The sequence below is a fragment of the Anabrus simplex genome, chromosome 8, assembly GCF_040414725.1.
Source record: "Anabrus simplex isolate iqAnaSimp1 chromosome 8, ASM4041472v1, whole genome shotgun sequence".
Lineage (NCBI taxonomy): Eukaryota > Metazoa > Arthropoda > Insecta > Orthoptera > Tettigoniidae > Anabrus > Anabrus simplex.
Window position 1 is genome coordinate 71490000 of NC_090272.1, and position 19065 is coordinate 71509064.

Genomic DNA, 19065 nt, shown 5'->3' on the forward strand with positions numbered 1-19065 from the left:
ATAATCTAGATTTACTCTCCAAGACTATGTGGAAGTATGAGGAAGTCAAATCTAATATCGTGAAAACTCTCTTGTTCCGAAATCTCCTTATTATCTCCTTTATTACCGGAGCTTTGTCATACTCAGGAATTAACTTGGCGTTGACCTGTCTCGCATCAATACACACACGAATCGACCCGTTGCTTTTTCTTACCACTACCAGAGGGCTAACGAATGGTGAATGTGCTTTAGATATTATGCCAGTATCAATCATTTCCTGTATTACCTTCCTAGCCTCGGGCATGAATTTATCTGGTATTGGGTACGGTTTGATCTTAAACGGCCTCCAATCCTTCACTAATAACTTGTACTCAAAGTTCTTTATTGCTCCAGGCTGGTTCTTAAAAGCATTGCTATACCTTTTCAGCAGATTCTCAATTATCCCTTGCTGCTCGGGACTTCCTGTTATTCCACTGTCGACTGTGTGTCCACATATAGCATCTTCTGTGTCATATCTTTCCATTATCTTCTCGGCAACATGTGTAGCTTCATTTATTGAAATGTTCATGGTTTTCTGTAGCTCACTCGTTTCCTTGTTCTCTATTCTAGCTGTAATATCCTGTCCTCCTTCACCGTCACATCTGATCCTTATTTCTTCTCTATTTAAATCAATTATTATGTTGTTTTCCCTGATGAAGTCGGATCCAATAATTAAGTTGTATTGGATTTTATCCATGACTACAAATGGGTGTTCCATTAAATTTCCTCCAATCTCTATTGGCAAATAAGTTTGTATCTTACATTTCGTAACCTTGTCTGGGATTATGCCCTTGATTTTCATATTGGCTATCGGAATTACAGGTAAGTGTGTTTTGTCTTGTAACTCTGAGAATAATAGCTTGGAGATGATACTAATACTCGCTCCAGTGTCCAATAATGACAACACTCGAATACCCAGTATTGTGACATAAATAACGCGTAGTCCTCTCTTTAATTTCGTTCCTTCAGGTTGACCATCTTCGTGCAGCAATTCCTCGGGTTCAAATTCCCACGATTCGATTCCAGCTATAACCCATTCGTGTTGCTTATAATTTGGATTTAATTTACTAATTCTATCATCTATTGCTGATTCCAAAATGAAGTTTTTTTCCACCCCGTCATTGCCTTGATTATTCTTGTCAAATGGTGTGGCTGCGGGATTTAACGTTTTATCGACGCTTTCTTTTCTTTGCTCCTGCTGATACAACAGACTAGTCGCGCCCACGCAATCAGCGTTCATATCTTGATTTAATATTGCTCGTTCCCATTGTTTGCCTTCCTGCTGTTTTCTTAATTCGCTAAGGTACCTTTCCCTTTCTTTGTTTATCTCCTCGTCCTGTCGAATATCTGACTGTCTCGAATTTTCTCGATACCTGTTTCTGCGATACGGCCATTTGTCTCTGTTCCGATTCCACCTTGTATTTCTGTAGTGCCTAGGATATCTTCGCTCTTCGTTCCGAAACGGTGTCCACTTCTGGCGCGTCTTATCACTCTTCTCATCCCTATGTTCCATTCTTCTGTAGCCTTCATTCGCCACAGGTCTATCTCCTTGACCACGACTGTTATATCTCTCGTTCCTTTCTACACTTTCATCTCCTGCTGGTGTTACAACATTTACCGTCGGATCGACGTGTCTTACTATGCGGCTATTAGTATGCATTGTCGTGCTGTCAATTTGTCGAAGTATTGACTCCGCTTGCACGGCTGATTGAATGTTCGCCGCCGTCAGTAATCTCTGTATATCCGCGGGAAATTGTTTGACTATTGCTCGTACCATTTCTGTCTCGGTAGGTGGAGAATCAAGCTCTTTCAACCGATGAAATTGCATCGTGAAATACTCTGCAAATCTACTCGGTCCCGATAGAGAATATTTCTTTGAGTATAGTTCGAGTCTGATTCCTTGTTGAACGTCGACTCCCCAGAATTTGTCCAAGAAAGCTTGTTTGAAGCCTGCATAGTCCTCAAAAACGTAGCGGAAAGCCTTAAACCAAATGAGTGGTGCACCTTCTATGTGTTTCTCCACTGTCTTTAACTGACGCTCCGTAGATACCTTCGCTTCCCTAAAGTACTCTTCTATCTCTCTGAGGAAACCACGAGGAGTCATACTAGATCCTATATTCCCGTTAAATTTCTTAGGCCTATCCTCATAAGTACGTATAATGTTAACAATCTGGGTTCCACTTCCTGTATGAACTGTCCCGTTGTCGTTAATATCAACGCTAAGTTGCGGTATCTCAAATTGACTGTTTACTTCGGTTTTCCTTCCATCCTCAATTATCGTCTGTCGATCGGTCAAAGATGATACCAAATTTCTATTTGTTTCATTTTCAATCCTCAAGTTCTGTACGTCCTTTTGGATAGCGTTCAGATCGTCTTTTAATCCTTTTATTTGCTGATTCATCAAAGCTTTATTCTCGTCGGATTCTTCCGTTATCAAATTGAATCTGTCATTGATTTGTTCTCTTGCTTGGGCTATCTCCTTCCGTATATTCTCATTAGTGATATTGACTTCATCCGTTACTTTCTTGAGTTTTCCGTCCCAATTATTATCAGACTCTTTCATCTTCTCCTGCATCACATCTACTTCTTCTTTGAGCTCTTTAAGATCATGGTCAACTTGGACTTGCAACTCTTGGATGCTCGACTTAAAATCAACCTTCAATTCTTCGAATTTTTCTTGAAAATTTCTCTTATTCTCATTCATTGCCGCATTCACCTCTTCTTTTAAATTTAATACTTCTCCTTGTACTTCAGCGACTTTCGATCCTAACGATACAATCTCTTCTTGCATTACCTTCATGTTTTCTTGCACCATATCAGTGATTCTGTCAAAAGTTCCTTGCATTTTCTCGTGTGATTCGTGGATTTCTGCTCTAGTAGTATCCTGTGATTCCTGTATTTTCTTCTCCGTATTTTCTTGCGACTCACGTACTTTCTGAATCTTTTTCTCAGTACTTTCTTGTGCCTCCTGAATTCTCTTTTCTGTACTTTCTTTGCTTCTCGTACTTCTTGAATTCTCTTTTCTGTACTTTCTTGCGATTCTTGCATTTTATTCATTTTCCCAGCGAGCTCCTCCAATAATAACTTTACTTGTGCAAGAGACGCCATCCTAATTTCCTATATCGTTCCTTATTAAGAATATATAACTCTCAATCTCTCTATACAGTCCTTAGCCAGTGTTCCCACAACACCTATACTTGCCTAACACCTCACGAATTAAATTCAATAAATTGAACGTATGGGTCTCTCCGGATCTGACCCGAAATATGACGGACATCCAACAATAAGTGACACGGAACAACATATCGTGCTATCCAAGTTAAATGACTCACTATCCCGATTAACAAGAGCTGAAGTTTTACGGAATATCCTTCCATAATGTCATAAAATAAAATTAAGTAAAATCGTAGTACTGTTTAACGGCCAAATCCTTACAATATTATTCATAAAATATACGATTAAATAAATATTTCAAACATCCTTCACCAACGACGTTATAAATTCAATGTTCTCTCTGATTACCAATGTCGTCTCGAGTTTTCTTTTTTTTTTAGTGAAATAATCTCTGCTCTGCTCTCTTCATCTTGGATTCCACCAATAGGCATTAAACGATGATGTATACAGCTCAAGTCCACTGCCAGGTGATAAATAATTCGACTCTCGCTGTTGGGTGATAATATAATTCAACTCTAGCCCCACAGTTGGGTGAAAAGTAAAATTTATACCCTATATGAGCCCTGACAGCAATCCCTGTGACCACTTTGCACATCTTAATTCTGTATCTCAGTGTTGGGTTACGCCGCGGCAAAGCAAAGCAGTCGGAGATCCATGAAGCCTCCACTCTAGGGACGTGCAAGTCCGACGAGTCGGGTCATAGGTTTATATAGTGGACTGTTATCAGTGTGGTTTAAACGTAGAAAGTAATCATCTTTTCTGCCCAAAATTACGCGAATATTCCGCAACAGAATGTTAAGAGATCTAGGATATTGGCATATTCATCAAGATACATTGACCATCATTTCATTTTATCCTAAATTAAATAATTATCCTAGTATTCTTACGCTACATCAAATGAGAACTCTGTAAAATGTTTCATTTATGGAAGGATTTTCCGTTTAATGACTTCAAATAACTTCGAATGTCAGTTACATAATGAGCAAATTATTAGCAACACAAACGGATATGGAAAGAAAAAAAAATGTTACGTTAAAATTGAAATAAACACCTAACTTCTTGCTCTTGTTACAAAGAAATTATAACATCGTCGATCAATAGAAAATCAAAAAACAAAAGAGACAAAGTGTCCCACTGCTGAAGGCTTACAGTGAAAGATCTATTATCCATCACGCATTTCGAAATAAATAACTTGGAATTATAGAATCGTCCACTTCAGAATGCTGTTCCTACTCAAATATCTCATAATATTCCGTCATTCTCATTCAAATCATCGCATTGTTTATCGGTAAATTATCTGCCTAACAACTTGAAAACACCGTTATTCTAAATTCATAAATCATCATAAATGCAAGAGAAATGTTTGAAAGACACAGGATCGTTGTATAATATATCATCCACCAACATCATGCATTTAAAGACAGACTCGATCCTCTCGAACATTCCTCGAAGACTGCACCTAGATAAAGGACATCAATAGACATTGCAGCATCTACAATAACCTTCTCTAACTACGTTGATTCTGCGCCTCCGGATTCCATTCCGACGTTTGGCCTGAAATAACTACATCAGCACTAGGCGTCAACTCAAATGATCTACAAAATATCCAACTAGCAAAGAAATGATTTACTTACCATAGGAGATCATATTCCCTTTACGACATGACCCAATATCTTTACGTTACCGATTATTTTGCGAAGATCCTAAACATCCCTTTAATATCGTGCGTTCTGGTCAATCTTGTATTTAAATAGGATAAATGTGACGACCATCTATTAGTGTTCGTGAGTGCAAAATCCTATAACATTATTCTTAAATACGGCCTCGTGCCTAAATAAATCATTCATCACAGCAACATCAAAATTCACGCATGACCAACACAATTCCTAACGCCAATGCCATCATCAGGACCTTCACATTTCATCATCATAAAATACGCAATCCTAATGACACGTCTATAACCATCCACATCTCTCTATCCACGTACATATTTTCAAAGATCCTACCGTATCAAACACCTTATCACGTCGCACAAATCGTCATGCAGAGCGAATTCACAATACCTAAGAACAATCTATTCAGGCAATTACGTCAAAAAAAAACTACTAAATACGTTGCCGCATTAACACCATATCACCACAATAATATCACGCTTCCATTATCAAACACCGTATTTCTGCACAAGCACATAATATTTGAAGACCATAGAATCGCACGTCGCAAATACTGAGCTCCTCCGAGGTATTTTGAGCCCCGAGTTAAGTTAACGTTCATCACAATAACATCATAACGGTACCAATATCATCGATGCCGAAAAATCATTCCGTAAAACCTTGCTAGAAGACATTAAAAGAAAACTTACACGACCCATCGCATATTACCACAACATAGATTGACTCACTGCACTAGACGCAACGATCATAAGTAATACAACGCAATGATTATCAAATAACGGTCGCCTTCAAGTTGAAATTATACATGTCAAATCGACATTAAAAATAAATACTACTCTACATCTGAAATAAGCAACTACATGGCGGAATATATATACGATATTCAAGTACTCATCCTGGGTTGTTGCTCCACGACGGTGTCACCTTCCATGTTCAGCTCTCAATTATTAATATTATCCATTAGTGTCCATCACATTCCTGGCCAGATCCTTCGAGGTCCCTCTATTTTAGTTGTTCATGTTAATACGTGCAGTCATCTCATATATATAACCAGTAACTGACGGTTCCATGTTACCTGAAACTCAGAGATATCAATTAGGACAGGGTTATACACCTTGATACAATTTTTACAGTTTAATTAACACACTTGCCTTTGTGCTTTCAATAACAAGATATCTTGTTTTACAATATAATATGTGTTTATAATATGCCAATATCACGCTAATATATCTTCTCAACACAATCTTTCTCCCACGAATTTTTCGCTTCCGATCCTTCTAAGATACAGATTGAGAGTCAACTTCCTCAGAGACAAAACAAATTCTACAACAACATAATAATCGCAGACGGTTTGCTTTTTAGAAATTCTTCTATGCTTCCAGCTCCCATATGCTCTTGACAATTGGAAACATTTGACACATAATGCGTAACGATCTCGTATAAATCAGCTGTACTAGCAAAGGAACTTATTTAATAATTGCTGCCTCGTATTTAGGTTAGTAATCGACAGTTTCATTCTTCATCTCGATCATCGAATCGTGCGAGACTAGATGTACAAGGTATGGCCCTCTCATATAAACTTATTATTCACACATTTCATGGCCCCCAGTAACATTCTGTCATTGATATTCTACCGTTCATGTATTTCAGAAACTTTACTTGAGGGATGTGTATTATTCATTTAATCCTGCCCTATGTTCCACGATGTTTTATTGTCTACCAATATTTCTAGGCACCACGGGGTTTAGAGCTTGTTATCAATCCGCCGCTATCTTCAATTCAGCGATGCCGTTCACATAATTAGACAAGTCAACTGAACTCAAATTCACCTGGAGATGTGATAACCAGACATAAGATTTCATTGACATTATTTCTCAACATAAACTTCCAATGTGTTCACCAATCTCATCCTGACATACATTGGAAGGTTATAGTATATTCTAAAACTAATATTTTACAATCAAACTACGTTTTTACATTACATCTGAGCAAGAAATAGACAATATGTACACATTTACTCCCACAGATCACCAGAACACATCAAACACTCTTCTCATCATAGAAATCCCGCTTTGCTGCAAGTACAGTTTTAACTATTCTCGGCATTCTCAGAACAAGTTTTTCTAACACCGATGCAGGTATACTCTGCCAGACATTCTGCAAGATATCCCACAGCTTTTCTGATGAAGGACACTCTTTTCGGACTTGCCAATCCAACTCCTCCCACAGCAGCTCAATTGGATTTAAGTCTGTGGATTCCATTCCAATAAAAACAATTCCCCAGAGTTTTGTTTGTTTTGCAGATAATTGATGCAATAGCAAGACGTGTGTCTGGAGTCATTGTCTTGTTGGAGGACAAACCCATGTTGCTGTCCAGATGGAAGAGCATAATGAGATAGGATGGAATGGTAGCCATTTTTGTCCAGTCTTCCTTGAATTTGGTGCAGTCTACCAACCCCAAACCATCACAGAGCCCCCTGCACGTTTCACTATAGGTGTTATACAGTAGGGTGCATTTTTTCTGATGCTGAACATCAAACATAAACTCATCGCCATTGCCCAAAAACCTTTGAAACTTGGTTACAGTAATATATTATGTCATTAAACAACCATTAAATATATTTGTACGGGTACAAATGTTTTGTAGGGAAACGTTTGGCTGGCAGTGTATGTTTTCAGCACTCTACCATCAGCTGGCTTAGATGGCCTAGGTGTCACTGAAGAAGCATACTAGGAAAATGAGTGGTGGGGTAGTTTCGCATTGCTTTCCTCACCAAGCCAGAATATGATGTTACATATCAGCAGGGTTCGGATGTTCAGGAAATGTCATACAGTAGAGTCTCGATTATCCGACCTAAACGGGACCTGGAGTATGTCGGATCAGCGAAAATGTCGGATAATACAGAATACTCAAACAAACAGGAAGGTCATACTGTATTACTAAAACAATGACGTGTTTTACGGTACATTATTTATTGAAGTATCAATTCAATTGTACAGTACATGCAGTACTGAACCAAAATATTCCAAATGTCTTACGAAAAGAAACTTGTCAACAATTCAGGATGAAAGGAGTTTCCGCCGACATTTCCTCTTCAGTGTTTCTAGCACGTTGGAACATGAATTTGATGTCACCACTTCTAAGTTGCTGTTCATTTGCGTGTGATGGAGCGTTGTCAAGTTGAAGAAGAGGTTTTGTAGGGAGATTGTTTGAAGCTGGAAATGTTTCTACATCTGGAACAAACTGTGTAACGAAACAGTCTTTAAAGATGTCAGCAGACATCCAGGCAGCCTTCTGATTCGTGTAATGGACTAGAAGAGAAGAAATATTTTTAAATGCCCTAAGCTTCTTTGATTTACCAATCACAAGCAATTTTCCTTTTAAGTTGCCAGTAACATTACTACAGCCAAGAACAGTAAATCTGCGAGGGCTGCGAGAGTTTTTGATGGCAGCATCTTGAAATTTCATCCAGTCTGATAACAATTAAAAATCTGATAACCGGTTAATCCTTCAGCAAGTATTAATACTTGACGTTCCTTTTAGAATGTCACAACCTCATCGGAGTTTTTCTCCACAGATATTAAACTGCCTAATGCCGTACCGTGTTTTCCACTGATGAAGCCAACCAGCACTGGCAGGCAGTAAATGTAAGGTCGGTCCCCTTCCTTCTGGAAATACACCGCCTTTTCTTGCAGAATGGGGCCAGATATTGGCAGGCCCTTTTCCCGGTTTTGAATGAACCAAAGAAACAGTGCTTCACTTACTTTTTCGTACACACATTTCTTCATTGTTTTTCTAATTTTCAGTGCTTCACTTGTTGCTCTGGTAGAGCACCATTTTTAAAAACCTTCCCTCTTTATTTTTCCACTCTCCCACTGTAACACGCCCAATACCATATTCTGAAACCACTTTTGAAGAGCTTCCCTTTTGTCCAGTCTTTTTAACGCACTCAGCTTTTCTTCCATAGAAAGAATCACTTTCATTCGTTTACTCGCCATACTCACAGAGGAAAGTATAACATTCGCACCCAACCGATACTACACTGAACAATGACTGAATAATCGCTCCACCTGTTCTTGAGAAAAAATCGGTCCTACCGCCAGCAGTCAGGCCACTAGTGTTCCAACGATCGCACCCTCCACTCCGGGTGTTCCAGAATTTAGTCTCCATCAAAAGTTCTACCAGTGTCGGATAACACGGAATGTCGGATAAGCGAAGGTCGGTTGAGCGAGACTCTACTGTATTTGACTTCCGTCTTGACTCATCATCATCTTGAACCAGCTCCAGTTTCCCAGGTGTGGTGAATAAGCGCTCTCCATTTACTTCTATCCATGTACATGTCTTCTTCCGTCACCTGCTGCAAATCCAAACCTCGTTCAGCTACATCATTTCTAATCTGATCGATCCATCTTTTCCTTGACTGACCTCTTGATCTTTTGCCTTCGAGTTCCTTCTCAAACCACATTCTAACTGTTCTTTGCGAGTCCATTCTTGTGAGATGACCAAACCATTTCAGTCTAGCTTCAACACAGATCTCCTTCTTTAAATTATTTTATTTCCTGCTTTGCTTTATGTTGCAATGACACAGATAGGTCTTATGACAACGAAGGGACAGGAAGGGGGTAGAAGTGGGGAGGAAGCGGGGAGGAAGCGGCCATGGCCTCAATTAAGGTACAGCTCCAGCATTTGCCTGGAGTGAAACTGGAAAACCATGCAAAAACCATCTTCAGGGATGATCCAGACTAAGAATGATACCCTGGTCCTCCAGGTTGGGGGTTGGTATGTGGGGCTAACAACTCCACTACCACAAAACTACATATTGTTCAGAAACCAAATCAAGATAACCGGACGGTCCCAAACTTACGACGACTAAAGCGCGCTAAATGACAATGATACGGATATATTGGAACATGGAATGTGAGAAGTATCTTTCAGGCCGGGGCTAGTAGAAAATTGGAGGAGGAAATACTTAAATATCAGATAGATGTGGCAGCATTACAGGAGATAAGATGGAAGACAATCGAGGTGACAGATCTACAGCACTATATTTTGTTCAATAGTGGGGAGGAAGAAAACAGAATAGGAACAGGGTTTATGGTCAAGAAATCAGTCAGTCACAATGTGATTGAATATGAAGCAATAAGCCCCAGACTATGCAGGTTAAGATTGAGAGGGAGATTTGCCAACATATCACTAATTAGTGTCCATGCCCCAACAGAGGATGCTGAAGAGGAAGAGAAAGAACAGTTCTATGAAAAAATGGAGCATGCCAAAGTAGGCAAAGAGAAAGAAAACCACCCAGTGGCAGGGTATCACAGTAAACACCAAGAATCCAATGAAAACGGGTGGAAATTGATTGACTTTGCATTTAGGAAGGAGCTGGTGATTAAGAGCACATGTTTTCCCCATAAGGAGATCCATAAAGAGACATGCATATCACCAGATGGTCTGACAAAGAACCAGATAGACCATGTGCTGATAGATGCGCGACATGCCTCCAATATAATGGATGTGAGAAGCATGCGTGGTGCAGACAGTGATTCAGATCACATACTGGTGAGGATCAAGTTCCGACAAAGACTGGCAATTAAACCCAGGGACAGAGCTGAGCAGAGCAAGATCTATAATGTAGAACTATTAAGGGATCAGAAGAAGGAGGAAGAGTATAGAGACCGGCTGCAAAGAAAACTACAGATGGGCAGAAACGGAGATGTGGACATCAACACAATGTGGGAAGAAACCAAGCTACCAATAAATACAGTGGCATAGGAAGTACTTGGAGAGAGAAGGAAACAGTAGAAATAAATGGTATGACGAAGAAGTGGATAAGGTTCTGGAAGAGAGAAATCTTGCCCGACAGAGAATGCTAAAGAGACCCACTCGAAACAATATGGCAGTTTTTAAAGAGAAACGGAGAATAGCAAAGACATTGATAAGGAACAAGAAAAGAATAGAAGAAAGGGAGAGAGTGGATGAAATGCAGAAGAATTTTGAAAACAAACAAGGTAGAAAATTCTTCCATGGGGTTGGACAAGTAAAGAAGGGATATCAACCTAAAGTGAATATGCTTAAGGATGAGATTGACAGACTCATTGTTGGGAAAGAACGAATTCTGGAAAAATGGGCAAAACATTTTGAAACATTACTTTCTGTCAGACCAATAAATGAAGAAAGAGAAGGATCAGACCGTATGGAAACTTCAGAGAGAGATGAGGAGGGTGAATATGGAGATGAGTGTGAGGAGGAAGAAAGGAATGAGGAGAATGGAGATGAGGATGAAGATGATATGGGATCACCATCGAGTGAAGAAATAAGAGAAATTATAAAACAATTGAAGAGCAGTAAAGCCCCAGGGAATGACCTCATAATGGCAGAAATGGTAAAACATGGAGGAGAAGTGTTGGTGAAGAAAATACATGAGATAATTTAAAAAGTATGGGAAACAGGTACAATGCCGGAGGACTGGACACTAGCAAATATATGTCCTATACATAAGAAGGGGTCACGCATGCAATGCAAGAATTATCAAGGCATATCCTTACTGAGTATAGTATACAAAATCCTCTCTACAACCATAACAAAGAGAGTTAGTAGTAGAGCAGAAAGAATTATAGGGGAGTACCAAGCTGGTTTCAGACCTGGAAGATCGACGATGGACCATATTTTCACCATGAGAATGACTCTGGAAAAGACATATGAATACAACGTTCGACTGGGACATCTTTTTATAGATTTTAAACAAGCCTATGACAAAGTTAAGAGATCGACATTGTGGGAAACAACGAAGGAGTTTAAATTCCCACAGAAGTTAATAAAATTGACTAAAATGACCCTGGAGAACAGCAGAAGTCAGGTAAAAGTGCAGGGAAGTCTGTTAAGATATTTCAGAACCGAAAAAGGCCTAAGGTAGGGAGACCTCTTATCACCAGTGTTATTTAATCTAGTGTTGGAGAAAGCTTTAAGATCAGTAACTACTAATCCGGGTGGTAATATTTACAATAGACTGATCCAAATTTTGGCTTATGCAGATGATGTGGTGATATCTGCTAGAAGTAACGAGGCACTTACAACTGCCTTGAGGGAGCTGAAAGATGCGGCTCGGTCCTTCGGCTTGGAGATAAGTGAGGCTAAATCTAAATATATGGTAACGGAGAGAAATGGAAGGAACACTGAAAAACTCCAAGTTGATGGTTACACCTTTGAAGCAGTAGATAGCTTCACATATCTTGGCTCAGTAATAACATAAGAAAATAAAGTTGAGACAGATATTGTAAATCGAATTAAGGCTGCCAACAGATCCTACAGGGCACTGTATCCCCTTCTGAGAAGTAAAAACTTAAGCAGGAAATTAAAACTGACTCTCTACAAAACAATAATTAAATCAGTGCTTATATATGGGAGTGAGCATGGGTATTGACTGAGGCCACAGAGAGGAGATTAAATGTGTGGGAAAGGAAAGTACTGAGGAAGATATTCGGACCGGTGAAGGAGGGAGATTTATGGAGAATCAGAACAAATAAAGAAATAAGATTATTGTATAAGGAGCCGGACTTAGTGACATCAATCAAAATGAGATGAATTGGAAGGCTGGGGCATGTACAACGGATGGAGGAGGGAAGACTTCCAAGGAAAGCACTGGCAGGACACCCTGGGGGAAGGAGAAGGAGAGGTCGGCCCCGCATGAGATGGCTGGAGGTGTGGAGACTGATCTGAGGACCGTTGGAGTCAGGAGGTGGCGCAGACGTGCTGAAGACCGGGGCTACTGGAGAGCTGTGGTTAAGGTCCTTAAAGGACCGTAGAGTGAGTGAGTGAGTGAGTGAGTGAGTGAGTGAGTGAGTGAGTGAGTGAGTGAGTGAGTGAGTGAGTGAGTGAGTGAGTGAGTGAGTGAGTGAGTGAGTGAGTGAGTGAGTGAGTGAGTGAGTGAGTGAGTGAGTGAGTGAGTGAGTGAGTGAGTGAGTGAGTGAGTGAGTGAGTGAGTGAGTGAGTGAGTGAGTGAGTGAGTGAGTGAGTGAGTGAGTGAGTGAGTGAGTGAGTGAGTGAGTGAGTGAGTGAGTGAGTGAGTGAGTGAGTGAGTGAGTGAGTGAGTGAGTGAGTGAGTGAGTGAGTGAGTGAGTGAGTGAGTGAGTGAGTGAGTGAGTGAGTGAGTGAGTGAGTGAGTGAGTGAGTGAGTGAGTGAGTGAGTGAGTGAGTGAGTGAGTGAGTGAGTGAGTGAGTGAGTGAGTGAGTGAGTGAGTGAGTGAGTGAGTGAGTGAGTGAGTGAGTGAGTGAGTGAGTGAGTGAGTGAGTGAGTGAGTGAGTGAGTGAGTGAGTGAGTGAGTGAGTGAGTGAGTGAGTGAGTGAGTGAGTGAGTGAGTGAGTGAGTGAGTGAGTGAGTGAGTGAGTGAGTGAGTGAGTGAGTGAGTGAGTGAGTGAGTGAGTGAGTGAGTGAGTGAGTGAGTGAGTGAGTGAGTGAGTGAGTGAGTGAGTGAGTGAGTGAGTGAGTGAGTGAGTGAGTGAGTGAGTGAGTGAGTGAGTGAGTGAGTGAGTGAGTGAGTGAGTGAGTGAGTGAGTGAGTGAGTGAGTGAGTGAGTGAGTGAGTGAGTGAGTGAGTGAGTGAGTGAGTGAGTGAGTGAGTGAGTGAGTGAGTGAGTGAGTGAGTGAGTGAGTGAGTGAGTGAGTGAGTGAGTGAGTGAGTGAGTGAGTGAGTGAGTGAGTGAGTGAGTGAGTGAGTGAGTGAGTGAGTGAGTGAGTGAGTGAGTGAGTGAGTGAGTGAGTGAGTGAGTGAGTGAGTGAGTGAGTGAGTGAGTGAGTGAGTGAGTGAGTGAGTGAGTGAGTGAGTGAGTGAGTGAGTGAGTGAGTGAGTGAGTGAGTGAGTGAGTGAGTGAGTGAGTGAGTGAGTGAGTGAGTGAGTGAGTGAGTGAGTGAGTGAGTGAGTGAGTGAGTGAGTGAGTGAGTGAGTGAGTGAGTGAGTGAGTGAGTGAGTGAGTGAGTGAGTGAGTGAGTGAGTGAGTGAGTGAGTGAGTGAGTGAGTGAGTGAGTGAGTGAGTGAGTGAGTGAGTGAGTGAGTGAGTGAGTGAGTGAGTGAGTGAGTGAGTGAGTGAGTGAGTGAGTGAGTGAGTGAGTGAGTGAGTGAGTGAGTGAGTGAGTGAGTGAGTGAGTGAGTGAGTGAGTGAGTGAGTGAGTGAGTGAGTGAGTGAGTGAGTGATGTGAGTGAGTGAGTGAGTGAGTGATGTGAGTGAGTGAGTGAGTGAGTGAGTGAGTGAGTGAGTGGAGTGAGTGAGTGAGTGAGTGAGTGAGTGAGTGAGTGAGTGAGTGAGTGAGTGAGTGAGTGAGTGAGTGAGTGAGTGAGTGAGTGAGTGAGTGAGTGAGGTGAGTGAGTGAGTGTGAGTGAGTGAGTGAGTGAGTGAGTGAGTGAGTGAGTGAGTGAGTGAGTGAGTGAGTGAGTGAGTGAGTGAGTGAGTGAGTGAGTGAGTGAGTGAGTGAGTGAGTGAGTGAGTGAGTGAGTGAGTGAGTGAGTGAGTGAGTGAGTGAGTGAGTGAGTGAGTGAGTGAGTGAGTGAGTGAAGTGAGTGAGTGAGTGAGTGAGTGAGTGAGTGAGTGAGTGAGTGAGTGAGTGAGTGAGTGAGTGAGTGAGTGAGTGAGTGAGTGAGTGAGTGAGTGAGTGAGTGAGTGAGTGAGTGAGTGAGTGAGTGAGTGAGTGAGTGAGTGAGTGAGTGAGTGAGTGAGTGAGTGAGTGAGTGAGTGAGTGAGTGAGTGAGTGAGTGAGTGAGTGAGTGAGTGAGTGAGTGAGTGAGTGAGTGAGTGAGTGAGTGAGTGAGTGAGTGAGTGAGTGAGTGAGTGAGTGAGTGAGTGAGTGAGTGAGTGAGTGAGTGAGTGTGTGAGTGTGAGTGAGTGAGTGAGTGCAGTGAGTGAGTGAGTGAGTGTGAGTGAGTGAGTGGTGAGTGAGTGTGAGTGGTGAGTGAGTGAGTGAGTGAGTGAGTGAGTGAGTGAGTGGTGAGTGAGTGAGTGAGTGAGTGAGTGTGTGAGTGAGTGAGTGAGTGAGTGAGTGAGTGAGTGAGTGTGTGAGTGTGTGAGTGAGTGAGTGAGTGAGTGAGTGAGTGAGTGAGTGAGTGTGTGAGTGAGTGAGTGGTGTGAGTGAGTGAGTGTTGAGTGAGTGAGTGAGTGAGTGTGAGTGAGTGTGTGAGTGAGTGATGAGTGAGTGAGTGAGTGGAGTGAGTGAGTGAGTGAGTGAGTGAGTGAGTGAGTGAGTGTGAGTGAGTGAGTGAGTGTGTGAGTGATGTGAGTGAGTGAGTGTGTGATGTGAGTGAGTGAGTGAGTGTGAGTGAGTGAGTGAGTGAGTGAGTGAGTGAGTGAGTGAGTGAGTGAGTGAGTGAGTGAGTGAGTGGTGAGTGAGTGAGTGAGTGAGTGGTGGTGAGTGAGTGAGTGGTGAGTGAGTGAGTGAGTGGTGAGTGAGTGAGTGAGTGAGTGAGTGAGTGAGTGGAGTGAGTGAGTGAGTGAGGGTGAGTGAGTGGGTGTGGTGTGTGAGTGAGTGAGTGAGTGAGTGTGTGAGTGAGTGAGTGAGTGTGTGAGTGAGTGGTGAGTGAGTGGTGAGTGAGTGAGTGAGTGGTGGTGAGTGAGTGTGTGAGTGAGTGAGGTGAGTGTGGTGAGTGAGTGAGTGAGTGAGTGAGTGAGTGAGTGAGTGAGTGAGTGAGTGAGTGAGTGAGTGAGTGAGTGAGTGAGTGAGTGAGTGAGTGACGATACACCCAATACCATATTGTATGTGGCTAAGTATAGCGAATTTTTTTGTACAGGATGGGAAGCTAGCAGCTAACATAATACATATCTCCAGGTGCAGGGGCCAAGTAAATGATAAACACCTACACCTTGGTAGAGACCTGGCTATTTAAAGATTCCATCGAACCATTTCAAACGTGATACAAAATCAAAATAGCTTCATGAAATATTTCATAAAATATAATTTGAATCATGGTGTCAGCTCCCACATAGAGGAAATGGAGTCCACATATATGAGGAATCCCCTAAGGCAAGCTCATGTGTGAGCACCATGTTTTCTTCAGAAGGCTAGGCTGAGTGGCTCAGACGGTTGTGCTGCTGGCCTTCTGACCACAACTTGGCTGGTTCAATCCTGACTCAATCGTGTGGTATTTGAAGGTGCTTAAATACACCAGCCTCGTGTCGGTAGATTTTACTGGCATGTAAAAGAACTCCTGCAGGACTAAATTCCAGCACTTCAGTGTCTCTGGAAACCATAAAAGGATTTAGTGGGATGTAAAGTCAATAACATTATTACAGTATTATTTTCTTCAGAATATGCCAGTGGCATCAAAATGTCATGTAACCCTAAAGCACTGCAGTCTACACCTTATAGGGTCTTCAACACAGCACATTAGAACGAGACAGAAACTATTAAGATCTTCTTGCATCGATCAGGAGTAAGTCAGTTGCTTTAATAAAAAATATTGCAATGTATTCAAAACATCAGCAACATAAGGTACATAAAACAACAACACGGTTGAACCCAGAAGAAGAAGTTAATCATAATTTAACAGACCATGGAAGCTTCACATCTAAAAGGCAGAAACCCTCAGACATGTGTTGTCGTTCTGTCAGAAGGGAGAGCTGTCGACTATCGCCAGGCATCATCACACCCCAACTGCAGTCTCTGAACTACTTCTACCGTAAGGAAGACTAAAGAAGTCTAATTGAAGAGCTGACAAAATTGTCATCAACCCACAGCAGTAGAAGAGGATTGTCCTCGATCCCACAATATACTTCGAGAGAGATCCTGCTATTTCTTCAGGTATATGCCATGCTTTAATTCCTCAGAAATAGTTCAAATGTTTACAAGCAGAGGTCAAATTCCTTCCCCTGACGAACAGAAAGGAACCATTTATCGCAAGAATGCCATTATATATGAACATATTCAGAGCAAAGCACATGTAGAAGCATTGAAAGCATATAGGCTGTCTTTCCTTCCCCAAGTTGAAGCACTTCAGTCCAGTTCAATGGGCAAGGTTATCAACTAAAGCTTCCCAACAGCTTCCAAATAAAATAGGATTCTTGATGATTCATTATTGTAATGTGAACAACATCTGCCTCTTACCCGGAGGCCCCGGGTTCGATTCCCGACCAGGTCAGGAATTTTTACCTGGACCTGAGGGCTGGTTTGAGGTCCACTCAGCCTATGTGATTAGAATTGAGCAGCTATCTGACAGTGAGATAGCGGCCCCGGTCCAGAAAGCCAAAAATAACGGCCGGAAGGATTCTTGTGTTGACCACACGACACCTCGTAATCTGCAGGCGTTCGGGCTGAGCAGCGGTTGCTTGGTAGGCCAAGGCCCTTCAAGGGCTGTAGTCCCATGGGGTTTGGTTTGGTTTTTTGATGTGAACAACATACCTCGGATTGTACAAAGCTGTCATAACAAGAGTTCTTCACTGGCATATTCAGCTATGCCAAGAAATGTGAAAGAGACAGCCCATAGAAGAATAATGATACAAAAAAAATTCTAAGATACTGTTGGCTGATACGAGTTGCATAATTGTTCACATTAGTTGTACCTTTTTGTTAATTGTGCTGGTGATGATGATGCTTGTTGCTTTGAGGGACCTAACATCGAAGGTCATCGGCCCCTACTTGGTAATTGTAACAAGGTCTTCTTCTTCTTCTTCTTCTTGCACCATATCCTCATCGGATATTGGCTGTCATCAGGGCAATCTGATTCTTGTTCTCAGCAAGTCAGAAAAGAGTGGGGGTACTGAATCCGTACCATTCTCATAGATTCCATAACGAAGATATTTTCCTTCTTCCCCTACTTCTCCTTCCTTCAGTTTTACTTTCTAAGATAAGCTGAAGGAGTCTAAATTTATCATTTCAAATATATGGCCAAAGTACTTGAATTTCTTCTTTCTGATGTTTTTTGATGCGAGCTCTTTGTTCAGGTGTTGGAGTACTTCACTGTTACTTATTATATCAATCCATGATATTCTGAGCATGTATCAGTAGAAACACATCTCAAAGGACCAAAGTTTTCTGGTAGTATACTCCATTAGGGTCCAAGACTCAGCACCATAAAGTAGGACAGTGAAAACCTAACACCAAAGTAAGCAGAGGCGGAGATTAATATTTAAGTCCCTGTTAAAGATGACTTTACTCAATTTCTTGAAAGCAGCCCTTGCCCATTCAACGTGGATCAAATACACAACCAAGATACTTAAAGTGTTCCTTATATGTTGCAAATTTCTGTGAATATAGTGCTGTTACTTTCACTTGGTATCTGCTGTTATTTTTTTAACTTTTACTATCTAACAAAATTTGTTTTATTACTGTGTATATTGATTTATTACTGCACAAATTATGTAAGATTACACACTAAAATTAACTCTGGAGCCTTGAGTCTTCAAAAAATGCTTTTAGTAAGGCAAACCAAATTCCAGTCTGCAACTCAATGCAGTAAGATGTAGCCTCTTTCTGCTCGCCAGTAGACAACATTACAGCCAACTACTCAACAGCCAATATTGAAGATATTCTATTAGCATCAAGAAACACGCAGGAAGCCACACTAGTTCACAGAATTCTTTCCAAAAGCACCCACATAATTTTTAAAACCTAGTTGCTAATATATTGCACCATGGTTTTAAGGGATAATTTTGGTCCTCTAAAGCAGATTACATACCTCATTTAGCAGCCGCTCAGGGTCGACGAGCTGGCGCGCTTTGTTCCCTCGCATGCAGGCACTGTAGGAGTTGTCGAAACTGATCCCGCGGTTCGAGTAGTACATGTCTAACACCTGCGAAAGTCTAAGGCGGCTCAAGACCTTTGTCCACTGCGTCACTTTACTCGCCAGGATCAGACCTGGAATAAAGGTGCAGTACCTGTATAACAAATGCTGCTAATTCTACTGCTGCAGTGGAATGTGCAGTACAAAAGGTAAATCTTCATGGTAACCAGGGTTTGTGAAGACCAGAGAGAGAGGACCGTCACACATCAGGTTTTTTTTCCTTCTTAATGCTCTCAGTTTGTTGGCAATTTTGATGACTGGCTAGTATTCTAACTCCCAAAAACACCAGGATGGTTCAACATAGCTGAACAAATGTACCTATTACACACATCCATAATTCTAGGATAGGATGGGGTGGGGTGGGGTGGGGTGGGGTGGGGTGGGGTGGGGTGGGGTGGGGTGGATTGGATTGGATTGGATTGGATTGGATTGGATTGGATTGG

General features: G+C 41.6%; 1 protein-coding gene across 1 annotated transcript in view; it reads right to left on the reverse strand.

The window, feature by feature from the left end:
- LOC136878799 (uncharacterized) overlaps positions 1-19065 on the reverse strand; it is a 140301-nt gene that overhangs the window by 59758 nt on the left and 61478 nt on the right. The window contains exon 7 of the mRNA XM_067152281.2: positions 18518-18696. Within this exon, the coding sequence (XP_067008382.2) occupies positions 18518-18696 (179 nt within the window). The remainder of the gene's footprint in view (positions 1-18517; positions 18697-19065) is intronic.